Genomic DNA, 25,535 nt, shown 5'->3' with positions numbered 1-25,535 from the left:
CAAATTTTCAGATTTGAAATTCATAGTTTGTGATTTCCAGAATTGTTGCCATACTAAAATGGTTGTTAGACTACTCTTCAAAAATTAACTATTCCTGCAGTTCTCTTGGTGAGATCACTGCAAGGAAATAAGTCTTTATTTTTGTATAACATATTTCAAGTATGTTGGTGTCTGCAAGCATATAAAGACGGATAGTTAGAGTGCAGAGAAGAAGCAGGATTTTACTTGATTGCAACATGCTCGCAGTTTCAAAGCCAAATCTCAATCTTGAACTGCATTAACAGCAGTAAATTAGCTTCTGTTTTCAATCCGTATCTGATAGAAGGTAGAGAAGCCAAAAACCCAGGATCAGTCTGATTCACCTTTTTAAAGGAAACCACCTTCTCCTGGATCACCTTTGTATTGGGTGCTATTTTAATTCTAAATGTATTGTTTTCTTCAAATGTTTTAGGATTGGCTGTTATTTGACTGTGCAGGACTCTCCCAACAAATGGAGTTTTGTTTCTGACTCTTTTCATTTCTTCCTTTTCCACTTCTTTTGAACATCACATGAAATATGATATCAGCAATTTTGATGTCAAGTACGGCATTGTGTCTCCAGGACTTTGACTAAAACAGGTGCCTTGATTTGCAATAGGAGTTTTTTAAAACCTTGGCAAGAGGTACCACAGTCTACTTTGAACAGAAGATCGTGGATTTAAGTCCAAGATGACACTGTAATCTAGGCTAATATTTCAGTGCCATGTTGAACAAAAGCTGCATTAAGTACTGTCTTTCAGATATGTAATCTTGGTTTTGACTTAAATGGTGTTAAAGACCCTATACTACTATTTATAGACAAAGAAAGGAGGTTCCCTGATAGATTTATTCCCTTAACAATACATTAATGACCCCATAAATGTGTTTTATTGCACTGCTGTTTGTGGAATTCTGTTGTGCACAGTTTCAATTAATTGTAACCTTTCCTACCTTAAAATACTGACTGACTACACTTAATGTATTTTTGGTTATAAAGTTTTGGAGCTTCTCTAGGTACTGGATAACACTATATTAATGCAGGTTTGTTCTTATAGTTTGTTACCACTTTGGCCATAACCAGAGTAAGAACGGGTTGTGAGTTTTGGTTTGGGACTTTTGTGCCCTTAAATATTTATAGTTTCCTTTCTTTGCACTGAGAATAAATTGATATATAGCTTATATCATTTCAGAACTTGAGTTTGCATGTTGAGAATGTTTTTCCTGTGAAGTTAGGTATAAGAGTGAATGAACCTATTTATAGCTCTTTTGGTTTTCAAATTATTAAAATTTATAACTATAAGATTAATTATGCTCTGAAGTGACATCCTCCTCTCTGCATGTACCACCAATTTGCTGACCTCATTTATGACTGTGCTGAGAAGCAGGGTCTTGAACTTTGGATTTTTATCATTAATTTTTTGCAAAGTGTGTTTATCTATGTTTTAATTTTTTTTGTAGATGAGGAAATTGATTCTATCAGCTTCTATGAATATGGATTTAAAGACTTGGCCACCATATTCTTTTATATGTTGATAGCTATCATTCTACATGCTGTGATACAGGAATATATTCTCGATGTAAGTCAAAACTTTTGATTCTGTTCTTCATATTTTGATTGTTCCTCAGAAAAAAGGATGGTAGCTCTTAATATCCGTGAGTTAATCTCAACACTGTAGTTGTAAAAGAGGAATACTGAAGTTGCTCCCATAACAGGAAATTGTAAACATTTGAATCTCATTGCCCTTCTGCCATTTTCTGGTAGCTGCTGTTTTAAGTTAGAACAGTGTGCAGTATGGCATCATTCATCCAGATGATCATGTAAACGCCAAAACAGTTCACTCACTTTGCTATTCTGTAACATTTATGAATGGCTCTAGGCTTTTCAAGTGTGGGTTGATCATATCTCAGCAAAGGAGGAAAAAACAGTTGGCCCCATTACATATTATGTTGTATTGGTAAGCTTGGAAGTCAAGTATTGGGATAATTATTCTGCATATGAATAAGCCGTGCCTCGGCAAAATTTCAGAAAAATTTGTGACTCTTGTATTGAATTGGGTTTTGGTATATGTAAATCATCTGGAGAAACCTTATTTACACCTGTAGTTTGCTTTCTTCTGTTTCCCTTTACACATTTAGATTTTTATGAGCTTCCCAATTTTCTATCGTAACCACCAAGACTTTTTTATGCTCAATCCCAACAGCACTGTGAAACCAGGAGAGCGTAGCTGTCTGCTCACAGCTCCTTGGAATGTGTACTTGCTGGCCAACCAGTTTTTGAACAGCACGAGTGAAAACTTGAAGCACAGAGGTTATCAACCTGTACCTTGTGCAGTGTTTGTATATGTTCCTTCGAGATTAAAGACAGCGAAATAACCAGTAGTATTAAAAAGAGAAGTTCACAATAACCTTGTTTCCTAACGTTTAACTCAAGAACATTTTGCTAGATTTATTTTTGTCTTTTGCTATGTGCCTGGAGCTTTGTCTTAGCTCGATCTACGCATTCCTGTCTCGAGTTCAAATGCCATGTGTTTCAAGCCCCACACCAGAAACAAGGGTACAATCCAGACAATACCTTACTGCAGTACTGACATGGGTGGTGCATTGATAGGACCTATCTGTTGTTTCAAGTGAACAAAAATGAAGAAATATAACTGGTCCATAAGACCTGAACTTATTTGATATGTGCTATAGGATAAACACTATTGCTATCATTAGTTTCTGCTCATGGACTTATTCTGAGGAAAACTTTTGCCAGAATTTGTAATTCCTATTTACTAAATAATGTGAAATCTACCTATGCTTCAATGTGTGTTTTAAATCCTGTGTGGCTACACTGTTCATTGCCCTCTGTGGTGTTCCAAGCCTCAGTGTTTGGTTCTACGCTTGGTACTCTTAAATGATTGCAGCCCTCTAGTCTATATTTGAGACTAATGTAAGGAATTTTTTTTTTGCATCTGCAAATGTAAACTAGAAAATAGAGATCTGAATTACCTGTATTAATTTTTAATATCTTGAACGGTAAGTGGATCTGTGATCACTTATTGGTTATACAAAGGTTTGTAAGTTTTTGGAGAAACTGGAATCCTTCCCTTTTCCTTTCGTTCCCTTTTCCTTCCCTTTTTCTTTTCCTTCCCTTTTTTCTTTTCCTTCCCTTTTCTATTCCTTCCCAGAACATAGTACAGCACAGAACAGGCCCTTCAGCCCACTATGTTGTGCCAACCATTGATCCGCATGTATGCACCCTCAAACTTCTGTGACCGTATGCACGTCCAGTAGTCTCTTAAATGTCCCTCATGACCTTGCTTCCACAACTGCTGCTGGCAACGCATTCCATGCTCTCTCAACTCTCTGTATAAAGAACCCACCTCTGACATCCCCTCTATACTTTCCTCCAACCAGCTTAAAACTATGACCCTTCGTGTTTGTCATTTCTGCCTTGGGAAATAGTTTCTGGCTATCGACTCTATCTATGCCTCTCCTTATCTTGTATATCTCAATTCGGTCCCCTCTCCTCCTCCTTTTCTCGTATGAAAATAGTCTGAGCTCAGTCAACCTCTCTTCATAAGTGAAGCCCTCCAGTCCAGGCAGCATCCTGGTAAACCTCCTCTGAACCATCTCCAAAGCATCCACATCTTTCCTATAATAGGGCGACCAGAACTGATGCAGTATTCCAAGTGCGGTCTAACCAAAGTTTTATAGAGCTGCAACAAGATCTCACGACTCTTAAACTCAATCCCCCATTAATGAAAGTCAAAACACCATATGCTTTCTTAACAACCCTGTCCACTTGGGTGGCAATTTTAAGGGATCTATGTACCTGCATACCAAGATCCCTCTGTTCCTCCACACTGCCAAGAATCCTATCCTTAATCCTGTACTCAGCTTTCAAATTTGACCTTCCAAAATACATCACCTCGCATTTATCCAGGTTGAACTCCATCTGCCACCTTTCAGGCCATCTCTGCATCCTGTCAATGTCCCGCTGCAGCCTACAGTAGCCCTCTACACTGCCAACGACACCTCCAACCTTTGTGTCGTCTGCAAACTAGCTGACCCATCCTTCAATCCCCTCATCCAAGTCATTAATAAAAATTACAAACAGTAGAGGCCCAAGGACAGAGCCCTGTGGAACACCACTCACCACAGACTTCCAGGCAGAATATTTTCCTTCTACTACCACTCGCTGTCTTCTGTTGGCCAGCCAATTCTGTATCCAGACTGCTAGGTTCCCCTGTATCCCATTCCTCCTGACCTTCTGAATGAGCCTACCATGGGGAACCTTATCAAAATCCAAGATTCCTTCCTTCCTTTTCCTTCCTTCCTTCCTTTCTTTTTCCTTCCTTTCAGTAGACAATAGGTGCAGGAGTAGGTCATTCAGCCCTTCGAGCCTGCACCGCCATTCAATATGATCATGGCTGATCATTCCTAATCCGTATCCTCTTCCAGCCTTATCTCCATAACCCTTGATGCCACTATCTTTGAGAGCTCTATCCAATTCTTTTTTATATGAATCCAGAGACTGGGCCTCCACTGCCCTCTGAGGCAGAGCATTCCACACAGCCACCACTCTCTGGGTGAAGACGTTTCTCCTCATCTCTGTCCTAAATGGTCTACCCCGTATTTTTAAGCTGTGTCCTCTGGTTCGGCTGCCATGTTTCCTGCTGCCAGAGTGTCCAATCCTTTCATAATCTTATATGTCTCAATCAGATCCCCTCTCAGTCTTCTAAACTCAAGGGTATACAAGCCCAGTCGCTTCAGTCTTTCAGTGTAAAGTAATCCTGCCATTCCAGGAATTGACCTCGTGAACCTACGCTGCACTCCCTCAATAGCCAGAATGTCTTTCCTCAAATTTGGAGACCAGAACTGTACACTGTACTCCAGGTGTGGTCTCACCAGGGTCCTGTACAGCTGCAGAAGCTCCTCTTTGCTTCTATACTCAATCCCTCTTGTTATGAAGGCCAGTATGCTATTAGCCTTCTTCACTACCTGCTGTACCTGCATGCTTGCCTTCATTGACTGGTGTACAAGAACACCCAGATCTCTCTGTACTGCCCCTTTACCTAAATTGATTCAATTGAGGTAGTAATCTGCCTTCCTGTTCTTGCCACCAAAGTGGATAACCATACATTTATCCACATTAAACTGCATCTGCCATGCATCTGACCACTCACCTAACTTGTCCAGGTCACCCTGTAATCTCCTAACATCCTCATCACATTTCACCCTGCCACCCAGTTTTGTATCATCAGCAAATTTGCTAATGTTATTGCTGATACCATCTTCTATATCATTAACATATATTATAAAAAGCTGCGGTCCCAGCACGGATAGCTGCAGTACCCCACTGGTCACTGCCTGCCAATCCGAAATGGAGCTGTTTATCACTACCCTTTGTTTCCTATCAGCCAACCAATTTTCAATCCAATCTAGTACTTTGCCCCCAATACCATGCGCCCTAATTATACTCACTAATCTCCTATGTGCGACTTTATCAAAAGCTTTCTGAAAGTCCAGGTACACTACATCTACCGGATCTCCCTCGTCCATCTTCAGAGTTACAGCCTCAAAAAATTCCAGAAGATTAGTCGAGCATGATTTCCCCTTCATAAATCCATGCTGACTCTGACCTATCCTGTTACTGCTATCCAGATGTGCTGTAATTTCATCCTTTATAATAGACTCCAACATCTTTCCCACCACTGAGATCAGACTAACTGGTCTATAATTTCCTGCTTTCTCTCTCGCTCCTTTCTTAAAAAGTGGTATAACATTAGCCACCCTCCAATCCTCAGGAACCGACCCCGAATCTATCGAACTCTGGAAAATAATCACCAACGCATCCATGATTTCTAGCGCCACCTCCTTCAGTACCCTGGGATGTAGACCATCAGGCCCCGGGGACTTATCAACCTTCAGACCTAACAGTCTCTCCAAAATCAGTTTCTGGCAAATATAAATTCCCGTAAGTTCAGGTCCTTCAGCCACTGTTACCTCAGGGAGATTGCTTGTGTCTTCCCCAGTGAACACCGATCTGAAGTACCCATTTAATTCTTCTGCCATTTCTTTGTTCCCCATAATATATTCCCCTGCTTCTGTCTTCAAGGGCCCAATTTTAGTCCGAACCATTTTTTTGCCTTGCACATACCTAAAAACGTTTTTACTATCCTCCTTTATATTATTGGCCAGTTTACCTTTGTACCTCATTTTTCCTCTGCATATTTCCTTCTTAGTAATCCTCTGTTGCTCTTTAAAAGCTTCCCAATCCTCAGTTTTCCCACTTATCTTTGCTATGTTATACTTTTTCTCTTTCTCTTTTACCTTTATATGTTTCTTAACTTCCCTCGTCAGCCACGGCCGCCCATGCCTCCTCCTGGGATCTTTCCTCCTTTTAGGAATGAACTGATCCTGCAACTTCTGCATTATACCCAGAAATATCCGCCATTGTTCCTCCACGGTCATCCCTGCTAAGGTATTGCACCATTGAACTTTGGCCAGCTCCTCCCTCATAGCTCCATAGTTCCCTTTATTCAACAGAAGTACTGTCACTTCTAACTGTACCCTCTCCCTCTCCCTCTCAAATTACAGATTGAAGCTTAATGTATTATGGTCAATTCTTCCCAATGGCTCCTTCACTTCTAGGTCTCTGACCAATTCTGGTTCGTTACACAATACCAGATCCAGAATTGTCTTCTCCCTGGTCGGCTCCAGCACCAGCTGCTCTAAGAATCCATCTGGGAGGCATTCCACAAAGTCTTTTTCTTGAGGTCCAATACCATCCTGATTCTCCCAGTCTACCTGCATGTTAAAATCCCCCATAACAACTGTAGTAACATCTTTGCGACAGGCCAATTTCAGCTCCTGATTCAACTTAACATCCGATATACAGACCACTGTTTGGGGGCCTATAGATAACTCCCAAGAGGGTCTTTTTACCCTCAGTATTTCGCAGCTCTATCCACACTGACTCTACATCCCCTGACTCTAGGTCCCCCCGCGCAAGGGACTGTAATCTCCCTTACCAACATGGCCACCCCACCACCTCTGCCCGTCAGTCTGTCCTTATAATAGCACGTGTAGCCTTGAATATTCATTTCCCAGGCCCTGTCCACTTGAAGCCACTTCTCAGTTATCCCCACAATATCGTATCTGCCAATTTCCATTGATACAGTTGTCTTTCTTGACTTCTCTTGTTCTAACTTTCCCTTCAATTTCCTTTTTAAGCGTCCAGTTTGTCCCTTCCCCCCGCTACTTAGTTTAAATGTAGTGGTGTTGCAGTAAAAAACCTGCCTGCCAGAATGCTGGTCCCTAACCTATTTAGGTGCAAACCGTCTCTCTTGTAGAATTTATGCTTGCCACAAAATATACCCCAGTGATCCAAGGACTTAAGTCCTTGCTTCCTGCACCGGTTCCCCAACCACACGTTCAAGTTCGTTATCTCCCTGTTTCTGGCCACACCTGCCCGAGGAACTGGAAGCAAACCGGAGATAACCACCTTGGATGTGCTGCTTTTCAGCCTTCTTCCTAGTTCTCCGAAGTCCCGCTGTAGTATGTTCCTCCTCTTCTTCCCAACATCATTTGTGCTGACATGTACCACCACCTCTGGCTCTTCACCCTCGTCCTTGAGGATTTCATGCACTCTGTCCGTGATGTCTTTCACCCTGGCACCAGGAAGGCAACACACCATCCTTAAATCCCGTCTGCTGCCACAAAAACCCTGGTCAGTTCCTCTCACGATGGAGTCCCCTATTACCACGGCTCTGTGCGATGTCCGACTCTCTCGCTCTGCCTCTGCGCCAACTTTTGATTGACAGACCTGGCCGCCTTGCGAACTGGCAGTGTCATCAGTCTCTACTGTTTCAACTTGTTCCTGACAGGTACTTCTCCCGGGGTCTCTTGAACCTGTCTCCTCTCTGCCTTCCTCATCGTCTGCTCTCTTCTGGCATGATTGGTGTAATAACCTCGCTGAAGGTCTTGTCCAGAAAGATCTCGTTCTCTCGGATGAGCCGAAGGTCTTCTAGTTCTTTGATCAGTGCTGCAATATGCTCAGTCAATAGCTGAATGTGCACACACTTTGCACACATATACGAGCCAGACACACCAGAGTCGTTGACCCTCCCACATCAAGCACGTAGCGCACAGAACCAGCTGGGCAGTCACGTCTTCACCCTCCAACTGTGGCGTAATCACGTCACTCAACCTCCTTGTCAAAGACTCCTGAGCTGAAGCCTCACTCTTCGATCCAAACTTCCTTGGACCCTCTTTTTGTGGCAAGTCTGTGGACTCTTAATTTAGGTTAGAGGAAGAGGGAGGGAGGGAGACCCTACCTTTGTCAGGCCTGGGGTTTAGAACGCACCCACTCTAATAGCAATCACTTACCTACCTTCCCTCCCTCCCTCCCTCCCTCCCTCTCCCTCCCTCCCTCTCTCTCTCTCTCCCTCTCTCTCTCCACCCCCCCCCCCCTCCCGGTTAACAAATATCTGATATTGCCACAAGACCAGGAACCGCCTTGCTTCCTCTTGTAATTTGGACTCTCGACTCATACGTTGTGTTCCGTGATATTTCCAATTTAAATGGCGTGTCTTGTTTATCATTTCTGTGCTATGCAGGTGTTTTTGGATTTAATTTAAATTCGTATGTAATGGTTTAGTTTTAAGTTTGTATGACATGGATTAATCAATTTTCTCATGTGTTAAAGGATAGGTTTGTTGCAACATATGTTCTTGTTTATTGATTTAAATCTGACACATTTTTATTAAGTAGTGAACATAGTCAAACTATCCTAGTGATTTAAATTAGTTGTATTTCACATTTGGATCTGCTTGGGAGTACTCTGGCTTGATTACCGATGTGTTTCTGCCATAATGACACTGGTGTTGACTCAATCACTGTGTGAAATCTTTGAAGGAATACTCTTCAATTGGCATCCTTGTTTAAAATTGTATTTTATTGAAAAAAGGAAATTTGTAAAGTTTTTTTTTAACAAAATTACGAAAGTAATACAAGCAAGTATAAACGCCAATATAAAATTAAATTTAAAAAAATAAATAATAACCAAAACAAGCAAAAGGGAAAAAGCCAACTAACTACTGATCTATCCTACAAACATCCAAAACACAAAATAGGACATCATACGTTACTAGCGATAAACAACAGAATAATTGAATAACTGAGTACATGCTCAAATTAGATTTACATCAAGTCATAATGAAACCCGTATTTATATGGGATTCCTCCTCCTGGGAGTCCCTGGACCAGCCAGAACCACACTCACAGCCAGACAAAAGTCCTGGACAATATGGCCAAAATATCTGTGTTGATATAGTTCAAAAAGAGCTGCCATATTTTATAGAATAATTCAGTTTTTTTGATGCACCATATTTGCGAGGAAGTCAAGGGGGGTATATTCCATGATTAGGAAAAGTTCATGTTTAATTGAATCAACTTTAAGGAAATCTGATCTTTGCATTAAATCAGTTGTTAAAGCTCAAGTTGGTCTTATAAAACTTGTAATTAAAAAATTAAAACGTTGTACACATTAAGTTGCAGCACTTTGCAACATGGTATTGTAAATTAAATATATTTTTGAGTTCATTTAATTTGAAAGTTAATAGAAGTATGCTAAACTTTGTACTTGCACCCTGCTGCTGCTTCTATTTGATGAACTTCTTATTTCTCCTATATCCCGGTTCCGATCCTCTTTGTCTACACATCATCAGTCTTCTGACTTCAACCATTTCCTGACCCTTTTCTCCTGCTGTCTGCCTCTGTAGTTTGTTGTTAGGTTCTTTTGAGCCCTTAGATTAGTAAGAGATGAGCAGTAAGAGGCAGTTAGAACATTTTTAACTTGAATGGATGTATGCTGTGACAGATACTATGAGCTGGAAGATTGGCAGTGAGAAGACAGAAACTGGGACGATAGTATGTCCTCATTAATTGACCAGCATTAAAATGTAGGGACTTAAAATAGTGACTTCCTCTGTTAAATTTTGTTACCAGAATTCTTGCTCTGCGTGAGGTACAAATCCTTTTTGCTGCCTACGTTTAAGGGTACCTTCAAAGTACTAAGCACTTCTATGCAACTCAAACCAGACTATGGGCTGGATGACCTTACTTATGTCTGCTCAATCTTTGCTGCATTAAAAAGATCTTCCATCTCTTTGTTTCATCTAGAATGCAATAACTATCTTTCTTGCATCTGAGTGAAGTGGTTGTGGATTTAAGTCCTGCCCCTGAGATTTGAGTTAATGATCCAGGCTGAGCCATCTAGCGGTTTCTGCACAAATGTTGAATCAGGTATTAACCCAAATCCTGATCTGTTCTATCACATGGATGCAAAATATCCCATCACAGCCTTCAAATGCGATCAGGGTAATCTCCATGGTTCTGGGGTCAATATTTATCCCTTGTCTAATACCTTTAAAAGCATAGCTATATTTAGCTGGCTTGAGACAGCCTCAAATTGCTTTATAGATGCAAATTACTTCCTTTCTTTATGTATATGACACAGCTTTTGTTGTCCTCATGCTAAAAGTGGATTTTCCAAGTATACTGATTTCTCTGGCTGACCATTCAATTCATTCCCAACTTGGTTCCCTTCCCAGATTTACATACCAGAAGCACTGGGTGGAATTTTTCCAGCCCCTGAATGACATGGTCATTGGCAAGTTAATCAAGCAAGTACAGGGAGATCAGCAGAAACAAGATTCTCGACATTGACAGAAGAAGTCTAATTCTGCAGCCAAGTGTTGAAAGGCAGGATAAGGCACTCTCTCTTGTGAGCACTCAAAGGCCTTTTTGCATCTGCTGCCATGGATTAACATGCCATTATTATTGAATCTCTCTGAATTTATATCCCCACTCTCCAAACCAATGTTTAGAAATTAGCTGACGACAATTCCAGACATGAAAGTCAAGGTAGGTCCCTAGTGACTCCAGCTTGCTGTGCTCCTCCAGGCCTCCATCTTGGACTAACTGCCACCCTGCCACCATCATAAAACTGGCCAAGCTGGACCTGTAGAGTTTACGGTGGCCTATGGTAGACTTCCTGACAGCCTGAAACAGCTGACAAACAATGTTGAAGCCCTCATCAGTTCCCAGCATCTGTGGTCACATTCTGTAGACAATTAAAAATCACACAACACCAGGTTATAGTCCAACAGGTTTAATTGGAAGCACACTAGCTTTCAGAGTGTCACTCCTTCATCAGGTGATCGTGATGCTCCGAAAACTAGTGTGCTTCTAATTAAACCCGTTGGACCATAACTTGGTGTTGTGATTTTTAACTTTGTACACCCCAGTCCAACACCGGCATCTCCAAATCATGACTTCTGTCGACAGTGACCACCTACATCCCTCGACCAGGGGCATCCAATCCGTTTGTAATATAGTTCTGCACTTTTCATTGAAATGCTGTTGCCAAGACAATTTGTGCACCAGGACAGATATCCAACTCATGAATCAGGCAAGACAGCATCACTTTCTCTCTTAGAGCTTACTTACATTATGGCCCTGTTGTATGTTGCGTTTGCATGCTTTGACCCCTAAGCCAGAGTTTAAAAGCTGTGTACTTCTGTTTGATTTGTTGCTTGGTGCAGACACAGAGCAAGCAGCTTGTCATGGTTGGCAGCAGTCATCTGGATTGAACATATTATATAGTTACATATCTCACAACACCAGGTTATAGTCCAGCAGGTTTATTTGGAAACACACTAGCTTTCAGAGTGGCGCTCCTTCAGGTATCTGATGAAGGACCAGCGCTGTGAAAGCTAGTACTTCCAAATAAACCTGTTGGACGATAACCTGGTGGTGTGTGATTTGTGACTTTGTCCACCCCAGTCCAACACTGGAACTTCCACATATTATTATATGGTGACATACATTGATTTCACAATTGCAGCATGTGCTGACAGCATATACAAACCACCCTGCATGCACTTCAACCAAATTGGCATGTCTCGGTTTAACTGGCAAGTTTATCTGTCACATCAATAGTGTGTGTTGTCGGTCAGGGGGTCCTACCACAGTCAATCAAGATTATAATTTGCATTCTGGTCAGGGCTTGGATGTGGTTCATTAGCTGCTTAAAGAGGGTTAGAAAGTCTGTACCACTACAGTCCCTGAAGTGGGCAACCATAAAACCTGTAGGTCCAGTTTCGCCAGTCTTTTGGGGATGGGAAGGTGGTGTTTCTTCCAAGGGGCAGCTCCGTGAAGGTGCTACTCCTGTCATAGGGAAGTTAGGGGACTCAGTCTGAGAATTGGAGGTAGCATGCTGGGATGCAGATGAGACAACAATTGCAACGACAAAGGTAAGGACAACTTGTGGAGGGCTGAGCTATTGTCTTTGTGTGTATGTAGGTTGAGGAGTGGTAGTTTTCACTAAAATGGTCCAAGATTGAGATGAGGCCAAGGACAGGTCACCTGTGTGGCTTGTTTCTGAAATAGTAACAGATTTATGAACATGCTCTTGTGGAATAGATATGTAGCATTCCCTCTTTTGAAGGATAGCAAATTTATAGAGTACTTCACAAGGGAGTAGAGAGCCTTCTGGGACATTAACTCGAGTACGGCCAGTGACCCATCAATGCTTTGCGAGACCACCAAGCCTTATTTAAGGAGCAGGAAGAGGCAGGGAGGAGAACAGCAACATATGCTTGAGGCCCGGCTGAAGGCAGCCGAATCGGCACATGATGATAGACCATCTGTGGCTAAGTGACAGTAGGTCGCAGCTCTCCAGGCTACTCTGAATTCAGTACTTACCCAGGTGGCAAAGAGCGAGGTCTCCTTTGCAAAGCAAAGTTTATATGAATCTGGTGATAAGCCAGGTAGATACCTGGCATTTCTGGCCAGGAAGAAAACTGCCCCACAGTCCATTGTCTCCATTAAGGAGAGAACTGGCATTATCACTCAGTCTAAAAAGATCAATGTCATATTCAGGAAATTCTACATGGCGTTATACTGATCGGAGGGTTATGAGGATGGAGTAGGCAGTAAGGCAGCTTGGTTGGGAGTACCTGTCCTGGAGGATGGGACAATTCCTTTTCGGTGGTCACAAAAAGGTTTTCTTGGGTATTTACGCATAAAGACACAAATAGCAAATAAATATAAGTCTGCAAGCCTATTTAATTTTTTTGTTCGTGTTCCCATTGTCAACTATAGTTGATAAATGCTGTTTGGAATGTTTATCTATAAATTTTGCCTAACACTGACATGTAAATAATGATACAAAACCTGCTGTGCTGTAAGGGAAATAATAGGGCTGCCTGAATACTTAAATTTCCAGTGCACCTGTTCCTGATTAACACAAACAAATGTTCGTTCTTGCATCCCTCTGTCGGTCACTGCCTCATGCTACCAATGGTATTGGTATTACTACTTGTCCCTGTCATGGCGTATTTACCATAAATACTAACAAGTACTATGACTGCCTATTTCCACTTCTTAAACATGAGCTGTTTCCCTTTCATCTCAGCACATCTAACACCTGTAGTCTTAGAGCTTAGTTGGTGACCTGCTTTTCTTGCTCCTTCAAAGTACAGTTCATTCCAAAGTCTATATGCATCTTACAGAACAGCATATAGACTCTTCAGTACTGTTTTCACTGTTTCAGGTTCCTCAGTACTTAACACATTAAATTTTGTATCTGAACATCCTACCCTATCTCTCACCTCCTTAGCTCCCTCAAATTCTCCAATTCCAAGTTTCTGCTCTCATTTGTTTTCTTTTCCTTTTTTTAAAATCTTACATTATGGATTGTGCTTTCATCTACCCAGGGCACAGCCTCCAGAAATTCTTCCTGGATCTCCTGCCTGCCCCAACCTGTCTACATTTTTCTTTTAAAACCCCTTTCTCAGCCCTCTAACTCCTCTTCTGGCTCTTAATTATTGTCAATTTTGTTTGTGCTTCTATGAAAAGCATTTCAATCATTTTTCTACATTAAGGAAAATATAGAAACGCATTCATGTTTTTCCCCACCATACCTTCCTGTTGGTGTCATCTTAATTCTTCTTCCTGTTGACATGGCATTGCATCACATCAGTTTTTACAATTGCTAAATTTTCACTGTTCCCCTTTGTGCTATCCAAACCTCTTGTTTTTCATTTCTCTTGGGCATCCATTTCCCACTTGCTGCACCTGATGCACATAACATTTTTCCTCTTAATACTGTTAAATCACTGTCTGAATTGGATGACATTTCTTCTGACAGTTAAGAAAATCCATTGTTAAGTCTCTGTAAATGAAAACTTTTCTGTTCTTTCCTAAATGCTTTGTACAAATTAATCCTTAAACAGATATTACTTTTTGCATGACAAACCATAACCATTAACGCAGGTCTTGCATTGGTCAAGATTCATAAACCAAGTGTATAAGTTCAGTGTGTACCAGACTTAGCTAGTCATAAAATTGTATCTCAAAGAAGCGAAATATATCAGGCTTAAATCTTTTCTTCAGACTTTACTGTCACCCAAAGCATTACTGTCCAACTTGATTTCCCCTTCCATGCCGGAAGGCTTCAAACTGTCTGTGAGGATATATCAAAAAACAACGTTTTTCAGACTTTTTGTTTGGCTATCTTTCATGGTTGATATGTTAGGAAATTAATGGGGTTACTTGAACTGTTTACACAATATGTTAAATCCAATCCAGGTTGGCTATCTACATTTGAATTACCAATTCATAGGATTTGTGGAGACAACCTTATTTGGAGTTAGCTATTGTGTATGTATGTGATGCACAGCTCCTCAGATGTTGCCACTGACAAAGGATCCAAACAAAAGTGATGTAGCTATTTTTGGAAGCAATCCAACAAAACCAAACTGGGGGCAGCCTAGTTTCTGTTAATTGCTAATGGATTGCTACAAAGGGGGAGCTGGGGAAAAAGACTTTCTGAAATGTAAACTAAATTCACAAACTCCAGTTGTATCAGCTCTGAAGAAGTGGCATTATCTGGTCACTTATTGAGAATTACAAAAGTTGTAGATATGTAGGATTTTTTTTATCATTAGGTTGCAGAATCACATTTGATTTTAACCTGAATCTTAAACAGCTAGGTTTATGTTTTGAATTTAAGATTGCAGGCTAATTCTGTGAATTTCTTTCCTTATCAACTTTACCTCTTTCAGAAAATAAATAGACGGCTGCATTTGTCCAAAACGAAGCACAGTAAATTCAATGAATCTGGCCAGCTGGCGTTCTTCTATTTGTTCTCCTTTATCTGGGGTGGAAGCATCCTGACTGGAGTAAGAATCTATCTTTGGAATAATTAATTTTATAATTTATATTGTATTATTAACGTTGTAATTTACTGATTTTCATTCTCTCTTGCGTGTCTCTTTCCTCCCTCCCTCCCCCTCTCCAGGAGAAATTTACCACTGATCCTACTCTCCTATGGGAAGGATATCCACACACGCACATGTTGTAAGCACGCTTTCCTAAATTTTAGATAAAATGAAAACATTTTGTGTTGAGAGATTCTGGAAGAAGAATCATCTTGGAAAATCCATTAGGAATTTGAAGTACTTTTATTCTATTTTTAACTTTCATGATTTCTGTTTAACCGTTCTCATAGAATGAGTATTGTAAGATGTTGTTTTATGTCGTTTTGAGAGGGGTAGGTCTTGCCTTACAACTCTTAGTGAATTCTTTGAGGAGGTGACCAAGCATGTGGATGAGGGTAGAGCAGTGGATGTAGTGTACATGGATTTTAGTAAGGCATTTGATAAGGTTCCCCATGGTAGGCTTATGCGGAAAGTCAGGAGGCATGGGATAGAGGGAAATTTGGCCAATTGGATAGAAAACTGGCTAACCGGTCGAAGGCAGAGAGTGGTGGTAGATGGTAAATATTCAGCCTGGAGCCCAGTTACAAGTGGAGTTCCGCAGGGTTCAGTTCTGGGTCCTCTGCTGTTTGTAATTTTTATTAATGACTTAGATGAGGGAGTCGAAGGGTGAGTCAGTAAATTTGCAGATGATACGAAGATAGGTGGAGTTGTGGACAGTGAGGAGGGCTGTTGTCGGCTGCAGAGGGACTTAGATATGATGCAGAGCTGGGCTGAGGAGTGGCTGATGGAGTTCAACCCTGCCAAGTGTGAGGTTGTCCATTTTGGAAGAGCAAATAAGAATGCGGAATACAGGGTTAATGGTAGGGTTCTTAGTCAGATGGAGGAACAGAGGGATCTTGGGGTCTATGTACATAAATCTTTGAAAGTTGCCACTCAGGTGGATAGAGTTTGTAAGAAGGCCTATGGTGTATTATCATTCATTAGCAGAGGGATTGAATTCAAGAGTCGTGGTGATGTTGCAGCTGTACAGGACCTTGGTAAGGCCACATTTGGAGTACTGTGTGCAGTTCTGGTCGCCTCACTTTAGGAAAGATGTGGAAGCTTTGGAGAGGGTGCAGAGAAGGTTTACCAGGATGTTGCCTGGAATGGAGGATAGGTCGTACGAGGATAGGTTGAGAGTTCTCGGCCTTTTCTCGTTGGAACGGCGAAGGATGAGGGGTGACTTGATAGAGGTTTATAAGATGATCAGAGGAATAGATAGAGTAGACAGTCAGAAACTTTTCCCCCGGGTACAACAGAGTGTTACAAGGGGACATAAATTTAAGGTGAAGGGTGGAAGGTATAGGGGAGATATCAGGGGTGGGTTCTTTACCCAGAGAGTGGTGGGGGCATGGAATGCGCTGCCCGTGGGAGTGGTAGAGTCAGAATCATTGGCGACCTTTAAGCGGCATTTGGATAGGTACATGGATGGGTGCTTAACCTGGGATAGAAGTTCGGCACAACATCGTGGGCCGAAGGGCCTATTCTGTGCTGTATTGTTCTATATTCTATGTCTATGTTCTATGCCAGGATTTTGTTGCAGGATATCTGCATGTGAAATTGTTGACCAACTGTGGCTTTGCCTGTCTATACTTTTCTGCTTGTCAAAATACAACATATAGACTTTTCTGAGCTGAAGTAGATGACCGTATTGCTGAAATGTTGGTGCGACACTTATGCAACATGGCGAGGATTGGAGTGTGAAAGCAGCATTAATTAAGCAATATTCTACACAACCAAACAGTTGTTTCCCCTGTGTTAGCTTCATGTATGAACGTATAGAGTCATAATTATAGAGATGTTCAGAATGGAAACAGACCCTTTGGTCCAACTCATCCATGCCAACCAGATATCCTAAACTAATTTAGTCTTATTTGCCAGAACTTGGCCCATATGCCTCTAAACCCTTAGTATTCATATACCCATCCAAATACTTTTTTAAATGTTGCAATTGTATAAGCCTGCACCACGTCCTCTGGCAGCTCGTTCCGTGCACACACCGCTCTCTGTGAAAAAGTTGCCTTTTAGATCTAAACTTACATGCTCCAGAGCAAACATCCCCTCTTTATTGAAATACTGGATTGTAATGAGTCCTAATGGTCCTGGAGAATGTTGCTGAACAGAGGCCTTGGAGTGCAGGTTCATAGTTCATGGAAAGTGGAGTTGCAGGTAGATAGTTTGGTTTGGTCTGCTTTCCTTTTATTGAGTATCGGGGTTGGGAGGTTATGTTGCAACTGTACAGGACATTGGTTAGGCCACTGTTGGAATATTGCGTGCAATTCTGGTCTCCTTCCTATCGGAAAGATGTTGTGAAACTTGAAAGGGTTCAGAAAAGATTTACAAGGATGTTGCCAGGGTTGGAGGATTTGAACTTTAGGGAGAGGCTGAATAGGCTGAGTCTATTTTCTGTGGAGCACTGGAGGCTGAGGGCTAACCTTCGTGATTTATAAAATCATGAGGGGCATGGATAGGGTAAATAGACAAGGTATTTTCCCTGGTGTGGGGAAGTCTAGAACTAGAGGGCATAGGTTTCGGGTGAGAGGGGAAAGATACAAAAGGGACTTAAGGGACAACTTTTTCATGCAAAGGTTGGTGTGTTTATGGAATAAGCTGCAAGAGGAAATGGTGGAGGCATCTGGATGGGTATATGAATAGGAAGGGTTTAGAGGGATATGGGCCAAGTGCTAGCAAGTGGGATCATATTAGGTTAGGATATCAGATCGGCATGGACAAGATGGACCAAAGGGTTTGTTTCTGTGCAGTACATCTCTGTGACTCTGTGACTCTAATTGGCATTTTTAGGAGAGGAAGGAAAAAGAAAGAAATTATTAAATGATCAGCACTGCTGCCTCACAGCCCCAGAGACCCAGGTTCAATTCCCACCTCCAGCAACTGTCTGTGTGGAGTTTGCACATTCTCCCTGTGTCTGTGTGGGTTTCCTCCGCGTGCTCCCGTTTCCTCCCACAATCCAAAAATGTGCAGGTTAGGTGAATTGGCCATGCTAAATTGTCCGTAGTGTTAGGTGAAGGGGTAAATATAGGGGAATGGGTCTGGGTGGGGTGCTCTTCAAAGGTACGGTGTGGACTTGTTGGGCCAAACGGCCTGTTTCCACAATGCAAGTAATCTAATCTAAATATTATTAAATATGATTAAAACTTCTTTTGTATTCCAGCTCCTTTTTTAAACTATGAACAGGCAGTATTTTCTGTTAAACCTTGGTTGAAGGGCTCACTCATTGACATGAGATAACAGTTTTTGGACGAAGAAATTAATCTTTCGGAAAAAGATTGATTTAATCTAAACACAGCTGTGATTAATTTAAAACCTTGATCATTTGAGGGCATTGATTCGAAATACAACTCTATTGGGCATGAAATATTATCTCTCTGGTTCTCTCTCCACTGATCTGTTGAATTTTCCTAGCACATTCTGCTTTCTTGCTCTCCCTCTCAAATGGTTTGTTTAATATCTCTATTCTCTTCAACAGCTTGCTCCACTGCAACTGTCCTGACCGTTAATTTTCTATCCACTCTTAAAAAGAACCCCCAGTTCTTCTGGCTTCTCCTCTCTTTCCTACTCAGCCTGTTTTGAAGCCATTGACTGCAGTGGTTTCATGGGCATTAGCGTTGAAGTAGCCAATTTCATCTAAGTTTTGTTGATTGTGAGCTGTTTTCTTTATAAGAGGCATATCACTTATGTCAAAAGTGGGGTTCAGGGTCCTATTTGAAGTTCACTAAGATAAAGGTAGTAATATTTGCACTTAGTTTTCTATTCCTTGAACTTTCAGGAACTGCTAATGGAAGGTCAGGCAAGCAGTTTTCAAATCTGGCTGCTGATGCTGCAGCATGAAAACATTCACACAACACAGTCCAAAACCCAATTCAAACTCTGACCACTCACCAACAGACTGACTGTCTCCTCCGTAATGTTGTAGTTACCATTCAATGTCTGCCATCTGCTTTAGTATAATTTTTTTTTTGTAGACTTGCTGGAACCAAGTCTCGGATGCTGACCTTGTTAGTCGCCAACTTCTGCTATCTGTGCAAATGCAATGCTCTTCCCTGGTGCCGAAGTGTCCGTAGACCTTTTTAACAAGGAGCCAACCTGCATTCAACTTTTTGCCTGGCCCCTCAATTGAATAGCTTGTTTAGTCTGTTTTCCTTTTAACACAAGATTTTACCTGTGTTACAGAAGTTATGTTTAACTCTAAGTTCCCAGTTCAAACCTTTGTTCCAAAATTGATAAGAATAAAATAAAAATCATGAAAAGACAGCAAGCAAGGGCTTTAAGAAATCACTTAAAGAATATCTTATTAAAAGTGGACTTGGGTGAAGTGGTTAGTGTCTGTTTGTCTGAGCCAGTAGCTCTGAGTTCAATCCCAGCTCCAAGACTTTATTATCAAGTAAGGTGGGTTCAATTATGGCCAAACATCTTGTGTATCAATTGATAAGTCTTTTGAACATGTGGTAATAGAAGGTGGTAAGAGTGGGAGATCTCTTTGGCCCTTCATGTGATTGAAATAAATTAGAGCCTCTACCATCATTCGCCAAAACTCCAGGCTGCAAGGTTAATGTGACAGTTGTTCACGGGACCAGAATCATTTAAGGCTGTGGAGAGAAATCAGATGCTGCCAGACCTGAGATTTTCCAGCGATTTTGTTTTTTTGATATAGGTAAAAGTGTATGTTCTGACAGCATCTCTGACTCTTGGGGTCACATAGCTTAGTTGACTGGAAGGTAGATGTGGATTAGATTGCTGCCAACAACATCTGGTTTGATGCCTTTGGGTGGGTTGAATCCTGCTTCTTTGCTCGAGCTATGTCATGATTATATATTGTCCATTGGTGAACTAAGGTAAGCAAATCAATTTTGTTAGATCCTGAAGAACTGAGCTATTTGATCTCTGCTGGGAAAATAGAAGTGATGTTGTACTGGCACCACTGACCTTAGTTAGTGAAATGTAGCCCTCAGTATTTCCACTTAAAACACTATTTAACCACTCCAATTAGTAAGTGAACCTTTGGGTATATTGGATGAGGAAACATTGGGGCGAATGAGGTCCACGTTATTTAGGTTTACTTGAATGAGATACCAGGCTACAGCCAGAAGGCTGGGGTTAGTGGTGTAGTTCAAGCTTATTAAGAGCAAGTTAGATAACATTTTATTAGTAAGGGTATTTAAGATTATGGAACAAAGGAAGCTAAGTAGGTTTGCGAAGATCCTCCAACATTGTCCACTTTAATGGTGGAGCATGGTCAAGAAGTTGAAGACCAACTCCCCTCGTGTGTAAGAATGAAGGTTTTCAAACCCAACTTGGACAGAGAACATAATCGATTCAGTAGCAACCTGATTGTATACAATGTGATTCTTGCAAAATGCATTTCAATTAAATTACTTCTAACTAATCATCCATTTGAATCTGTTTTTTAAAAATTGATCCATGTTTTGCAAAAACTGAAAAATCTGAAATAATTTTGTTATGCACTTGCTATACTGTTAGTTTCAATCTTTTATTTGGTTCAGTTTTCAGGTGAAATTTTTCTACATTTGCCAGATTGCCTATTGGCTCCATGCATTACCAGAGCTCTATTTTCAGAAAGTTAGAAAGGTAATTGTATACCTATTTATTATTACTCATACCATCTCAATAATCTAATCGGGTAAAATCAAATTTGTTGATGAAATTTGCATATAGTGCAAAAAGAAAAATGCCACAAATGGAAATCCAAAGTAACCAGAGTAACTCAGTGACCTTTTAAGGAAATAGAGTTTGGACGTCTGAAAGAACCCCCTGAGAAACTGGCACCCATTTGATGCTCAAAAAATGTTGAATTGCAATAAGATTTTCCTGAGCCCATTGTCTAATTCTTTGCTCATCCTCTCTCCACATATGGGATGATCAGGCTTGTTAATGTATTCCCTCAGAGAGACTGGTCGGTTAACCAAATTCAGAATACTGTAGGTAACGAGATTGAAAATATTAAAAAGAATAAGTATGATTATTGCAGATGTGGTAAGAAATAAAATTGAGAACTAGATTACTCCAAGTTCAGAAGGGTGGTGTAAAAGTAAATAAGAGAATGGAGAAAAATCTAACATAAGAAATTTAAAGTCTTAAAAAGGTGTAGAGGTAGTAAGAGGCATGGGAAAGTAAGGAAGGCAAGTACAAGGTAAGAATTGCAAATGTTGAGCCAAGCAACTACACAGAAGTCAGTTTACTTTCAAAATTTTAGGAAGCATCTCAAAACAATAATTTGAAACCAGATTAATAGTCACCTGGACACGTGTAGGTTAACTCGAGAGATCTAATTTGGATTTCTTCCGGGAGAATCATATTCAACTAGCTTACTAGAGTTTTCTCACCAGAAAACAGACAAGGTTGATCAGGGCTGTGCTGCTGATGTGGTAAAAATGGTCTTCTGGAAGGCATTTGATAAAGTGTTGTTATGCAAGTTAAAGCTCATGGAATAATAAGGGACAGTTGCAACATAAATATGTAGTTGGCTGAGTGATAGAAAACAATAATGGGTACTGGATGCTTTTTGGACTTGGGAAGTATTATGGTGGAGTCCCTCGGGGATCAGCAGTAATACCCCTGTTATTCCTGATATTTATTTGAATTTTGGGTGCAGGGTACAATTTTGAAGTTTGCTGTGAAACTTGGAAGTTAGTGTATAATTTCTGAAGGACATTGACAAGTTGGTGGCAGATAATGTCTAAAGCTCAAGTGTGAAGTGATAAATTTTGATACTAATATTGTGAATAGATAGAGTATAACTCGAGTAGATGCAGGTGCAGAGGGACCTGGTTGCATATGATGTCAGATTATTGAAGACGGTAGCACAGATGGGGAGAGCAGTTAAATAATTCAGGCTTTATTAATAGGGACGTAGAGTACAAGTGCAATGAGGTTATGTTGACCTAATTGTAAGTTTGGCCTCAGCTGGTTCATTGTGTACAATTCTGGGTGCCACGATTTAAGATGAGTTTGAAGGCAGTGGAGAGCATGCAGAAGAGTCTTACATGAATCGTTCAAAGAATGAGGAATTTCAATTACGAAGATATGTTAGAGAAGTTGAGTATGATCTTGTGGTGAAGAGAAGATCAGAGTCTGGTGCTGGAAAAGCACAGCAGATCAGGCAGCATCCAAGGGGCAGGAGAATTGACGTTTTGGGCATAAGCCCTTCATCAGTAATGAGGCTTGTAGGCCGTGGGTAGCTAAGAGATAAATGGGAGGTGCATGGGGCTGGGGAGGAATGCAGCTGGGAATGTGATAGGGAGATGAAAGTGGGGTTGAAAGCGATAGGTCTGAGAGGATGGTGGAGCGGGTAGGTGGGGGGAAAAAGATGGACAGGTCAAGAGGATGGTGCTGAGTTGGAGATTTGAGACTGGGATAAGGTGGGAGGAGGGGGAATGAGGAAACTGGTGAAATCCATTTTGATCCTGGGTGGTTGCAAGGTGGAAGATGAGGCTGCCTTCCTCCAAGCGTCTGGTGGTTAGGCTTATACGATGGAGAAGGCCCAGGACCTGCATGTCCTTGGTGGACTTAGAGGGGAAGTTGGAGTGTTCAGTCATGGGCGGTGGGGCTGGTTGTTGCGGTATCCCAGAGATGTTCTCTGAAACGATCCGCAAATTGGTGTCCTATCTTCTCCAATGTAGAGGAGACCACATCAAATGCAATGGATACAGTAGATGACGTATGGATACAATAGAAGTACAGGTAAATTTCTGTCGGATGCGAAAAGATTCCTTGGTGGAGTGGGACCCAAATCCTAACCACCTGACATCTGCAGGAAGAATCCCCATCTTCTGCTTTGGGAACCTGCAACGGGATCAATGTGGATTTCACCAGTTTCCTCATTTGCCCTCCCCTCAACTTATCCCATTCCCAAGCCTCTAACTCAGCACTGCCCTCCTTGCCCTGTCCAAGTTCCTTCCCACCTCTCCGCTTCACCCTTCTTTCTGATCTATCACTTTCACCCCCACCTTCATCCATCTATCACGTTCCCAGCTACCTCACCCCCTTCCCCCAAGCCTCTCCCATTTATCTCTCAGCACCTTCCCCCCCCCCCCCCGCCGCACATGCTTCATTCCTGATGATAGCTCCATGGATGCTGCCTGACCTGCTGTGCTTTTCCAGCACACTTGACTCTGATTTCCAGCATCTGCAGTCCTCACTTTCTCCACTGTGAAGAGAAGGCCAAAATGAGATCTGATTCAAGTATTGAAAATCGTCAAGTTTAATCTGTAGACATAGTAAGTGGGGAGAAAATATTCCTATGCATGAAAAAATTGAGAAGCGAAAAGAAGCAAAAATCATGTGAGGAATAACTTTTACATATAGAGTCTTAGAGATGTACAGCATGGAAACAGACCTTTGGTCCAATCCATCCATGCCAACCAGATGTCCCAACCCAATCTAGTCCCACCTGCCAGCACCCGGCCCATATCCCTCCAAACCCTTCCTATTCATATACCCATCCAAATGCTTTTTTAAATGTTGCAATTGTACCAGCCTCCACCACATCCTCTTGCAGCTCATTCCATACATGTAGACTTATCTCCAAAAACATATAATCAAGAAAGAATCTACTATACTCACTACTGCAGCCTATCTCTTGGACAGATTTAAAACAACAATTAACTTATCTGATTCTGTGCTGTGAACTTCACCCAACAGTTCCTCCAAGAGTGGTTGTGAAATTCACTCTTTGTTAATTTTCCCAGATGCACTCCGATGTCCAGCGATACATGAATTCAAACAGCAAAGGCAGTAACTGTGCAGGTTCTCTCTCTTTCCCCTGTACTGTCCTCACCATGTGCTTCCTTTGTCTGCTCTTCTCCCTTTTAAAACTGCTGTTGTTTTGACTTTTTTTTTCCAAAGTTCCAAAACGATGCAACAGCATATAAAACAGTAATTGTTGCTCCTGGAATTCAACGAAATCACCTCCAACACCTAAAATACCTCAAAAAAAACAGCTCTTGTAGCCAGACATTTTTCCCGTCTTCATCTTGGATTACCCAGAATCCTCAAGGTGCTGCCCACGTGTGTGGTGGAGACAAGTTCAATCAAGAAATTGAAATGAAATTGGAAGTTTATTGAAAATGAAACATGTGCAAGGTTATGGGGAGAAGGCAGGACAATGGCCCTGAAAGAAATGTTGATTGGGAGAGCTGATGCAGAAATAATGGGTGTAAAGGTGATCCCTTGCACTGTAACAACAATTCTATTGTCATCAGTATGCAGAAATTTTCTTTTCTACTGTAGTTGAGAGGAGGATCCATGATTTGACTTGAAGATTTTTGTGTATATTTCCAGAATATGGAGAACAATCAATAAATCTTAAAAATTGAAGCATCATTGAAGTCATTAATTATCTCCAGTAAGGAATATTATATAGAATGATTTTTGAATGCAAGGAAATAATGTGTGGGCTCCTCCTTTTGTTGTAGCTGTAGGTTATCATTTATTTTGCTGCTCAGTTTTATGTTTGATTTTGTTTTTCTCTCTTGAAGTCCTCCACACCAGTCCTCAGTCGGAAAATAGGCAGGCAGTTGAGCCAATCAGTTCCAAAGCATGTACTAATCCAGTTGTTCTTTATTAGCCAAAAGTTATGTAAGCGTGACTTCAAGCAATACATCTGACTTCTCCCTGCCTGCGAGAGAGAACCTGGTTACCTCTCTGTTTCATCTTCTGATGACATACCTGGCATTGGGAACAAATTCTCTGAGGAACGGAGGCAAATGTACACCTGTTTTAAGGCACACATGATGTCATTTAGACAAATTAGTTTTTGTTCCTCATGTGTTTCAAATTATTGAATCTTACAGGAGGATATCGCTCGACAGCTGTACTACATTTGCCTTTACATATTCCATATTACTGGTGCCTATGTATTAAAGTAAGTTTTTTAACATGTGCCTGATGCAATTATTTTCTTAAAAATTGGGTCCGATTATCATGATTTGGATTTGTTTTTGTATAGTGGAGTTCCTAACTGTTTTTAAAAAAACACTCTCAGTTTTCCCTCTACCTTTCTTATTATGGAAAATGATGGGAAATTGGGTTTCCCTTGAACAAGGAGAACTCTCATCTTCTGTTCATGAGTGCAAGAAGCCCATTTTTTATGACATTCGTTTTGGATCTTTATGGTGTTATTCTTGTCCTCACAAAAGTCGTCTTATTTTGAAAAGAAGCAGTGTG

At 41.2% G+C, this 25,535-nt stretch overlaps 1 protein-coding gene across 2 annotated transcripts in view; it reads left to right on the top strand.

Annotated features, from left to right (window-relative positions):
* LOC140462904 (translocating chain-associated membrane protein 1-like 1) overlaps nucleotides 1-25,535 on the top strand; it is a 107,247-nt gene that overhangs the window by 59,248 nt on the left and 22,464 nt on the right. For both annotated transcript variants that reach the window (XM_072556351.1, XM_072556352.1), the window contains 5 exons: nucleotides 1,477-1,595; nucleotides 15,138-15,254; nucleotides 15,374-15,432; nucleotides 20,855-20,939; nucleotides 25,163-25,233. In XM_072556351.1, coding sequence (XP_072412452.1) covers nucleotides 1,477-1,595; nucleotides 15,138-15,254; nucleotides 15,374-15,432; nucleotides 20,855-20,939; nucleotides 25,163-25,233 — 451 coding nt within the window. The remainder of the gene's footprint in view (nucleotides 1-1,476; nucleotides 1,596-15,137; nucleotides 15,255-15,373; nucleotides 15,433-20,854; nucleotides 20,940-25,162; nucleotides 25,234-25,535) is intronic.

Source organism: Chiloscyllium punctatum, chromosome 37, assembly GCF_047496795.1.
Source record: "Chiloscyllium punctatum isolate Juve2018m chromosome 37, sChiPun1.3, whole genome shotgun sequence".
NCBI classification, from domain to species: Eukaryota; Metazoa; Chordata; class Chondrichthyes; order Orectolobiformes; family Hemiscylliidae; genus Chiloscyllium; species Chiloscyllium punctatum.
Note: the sequence above shows the minus strand (reverse complement) of the source record. Positions and strands in the feature narration are given on the sequence as shown.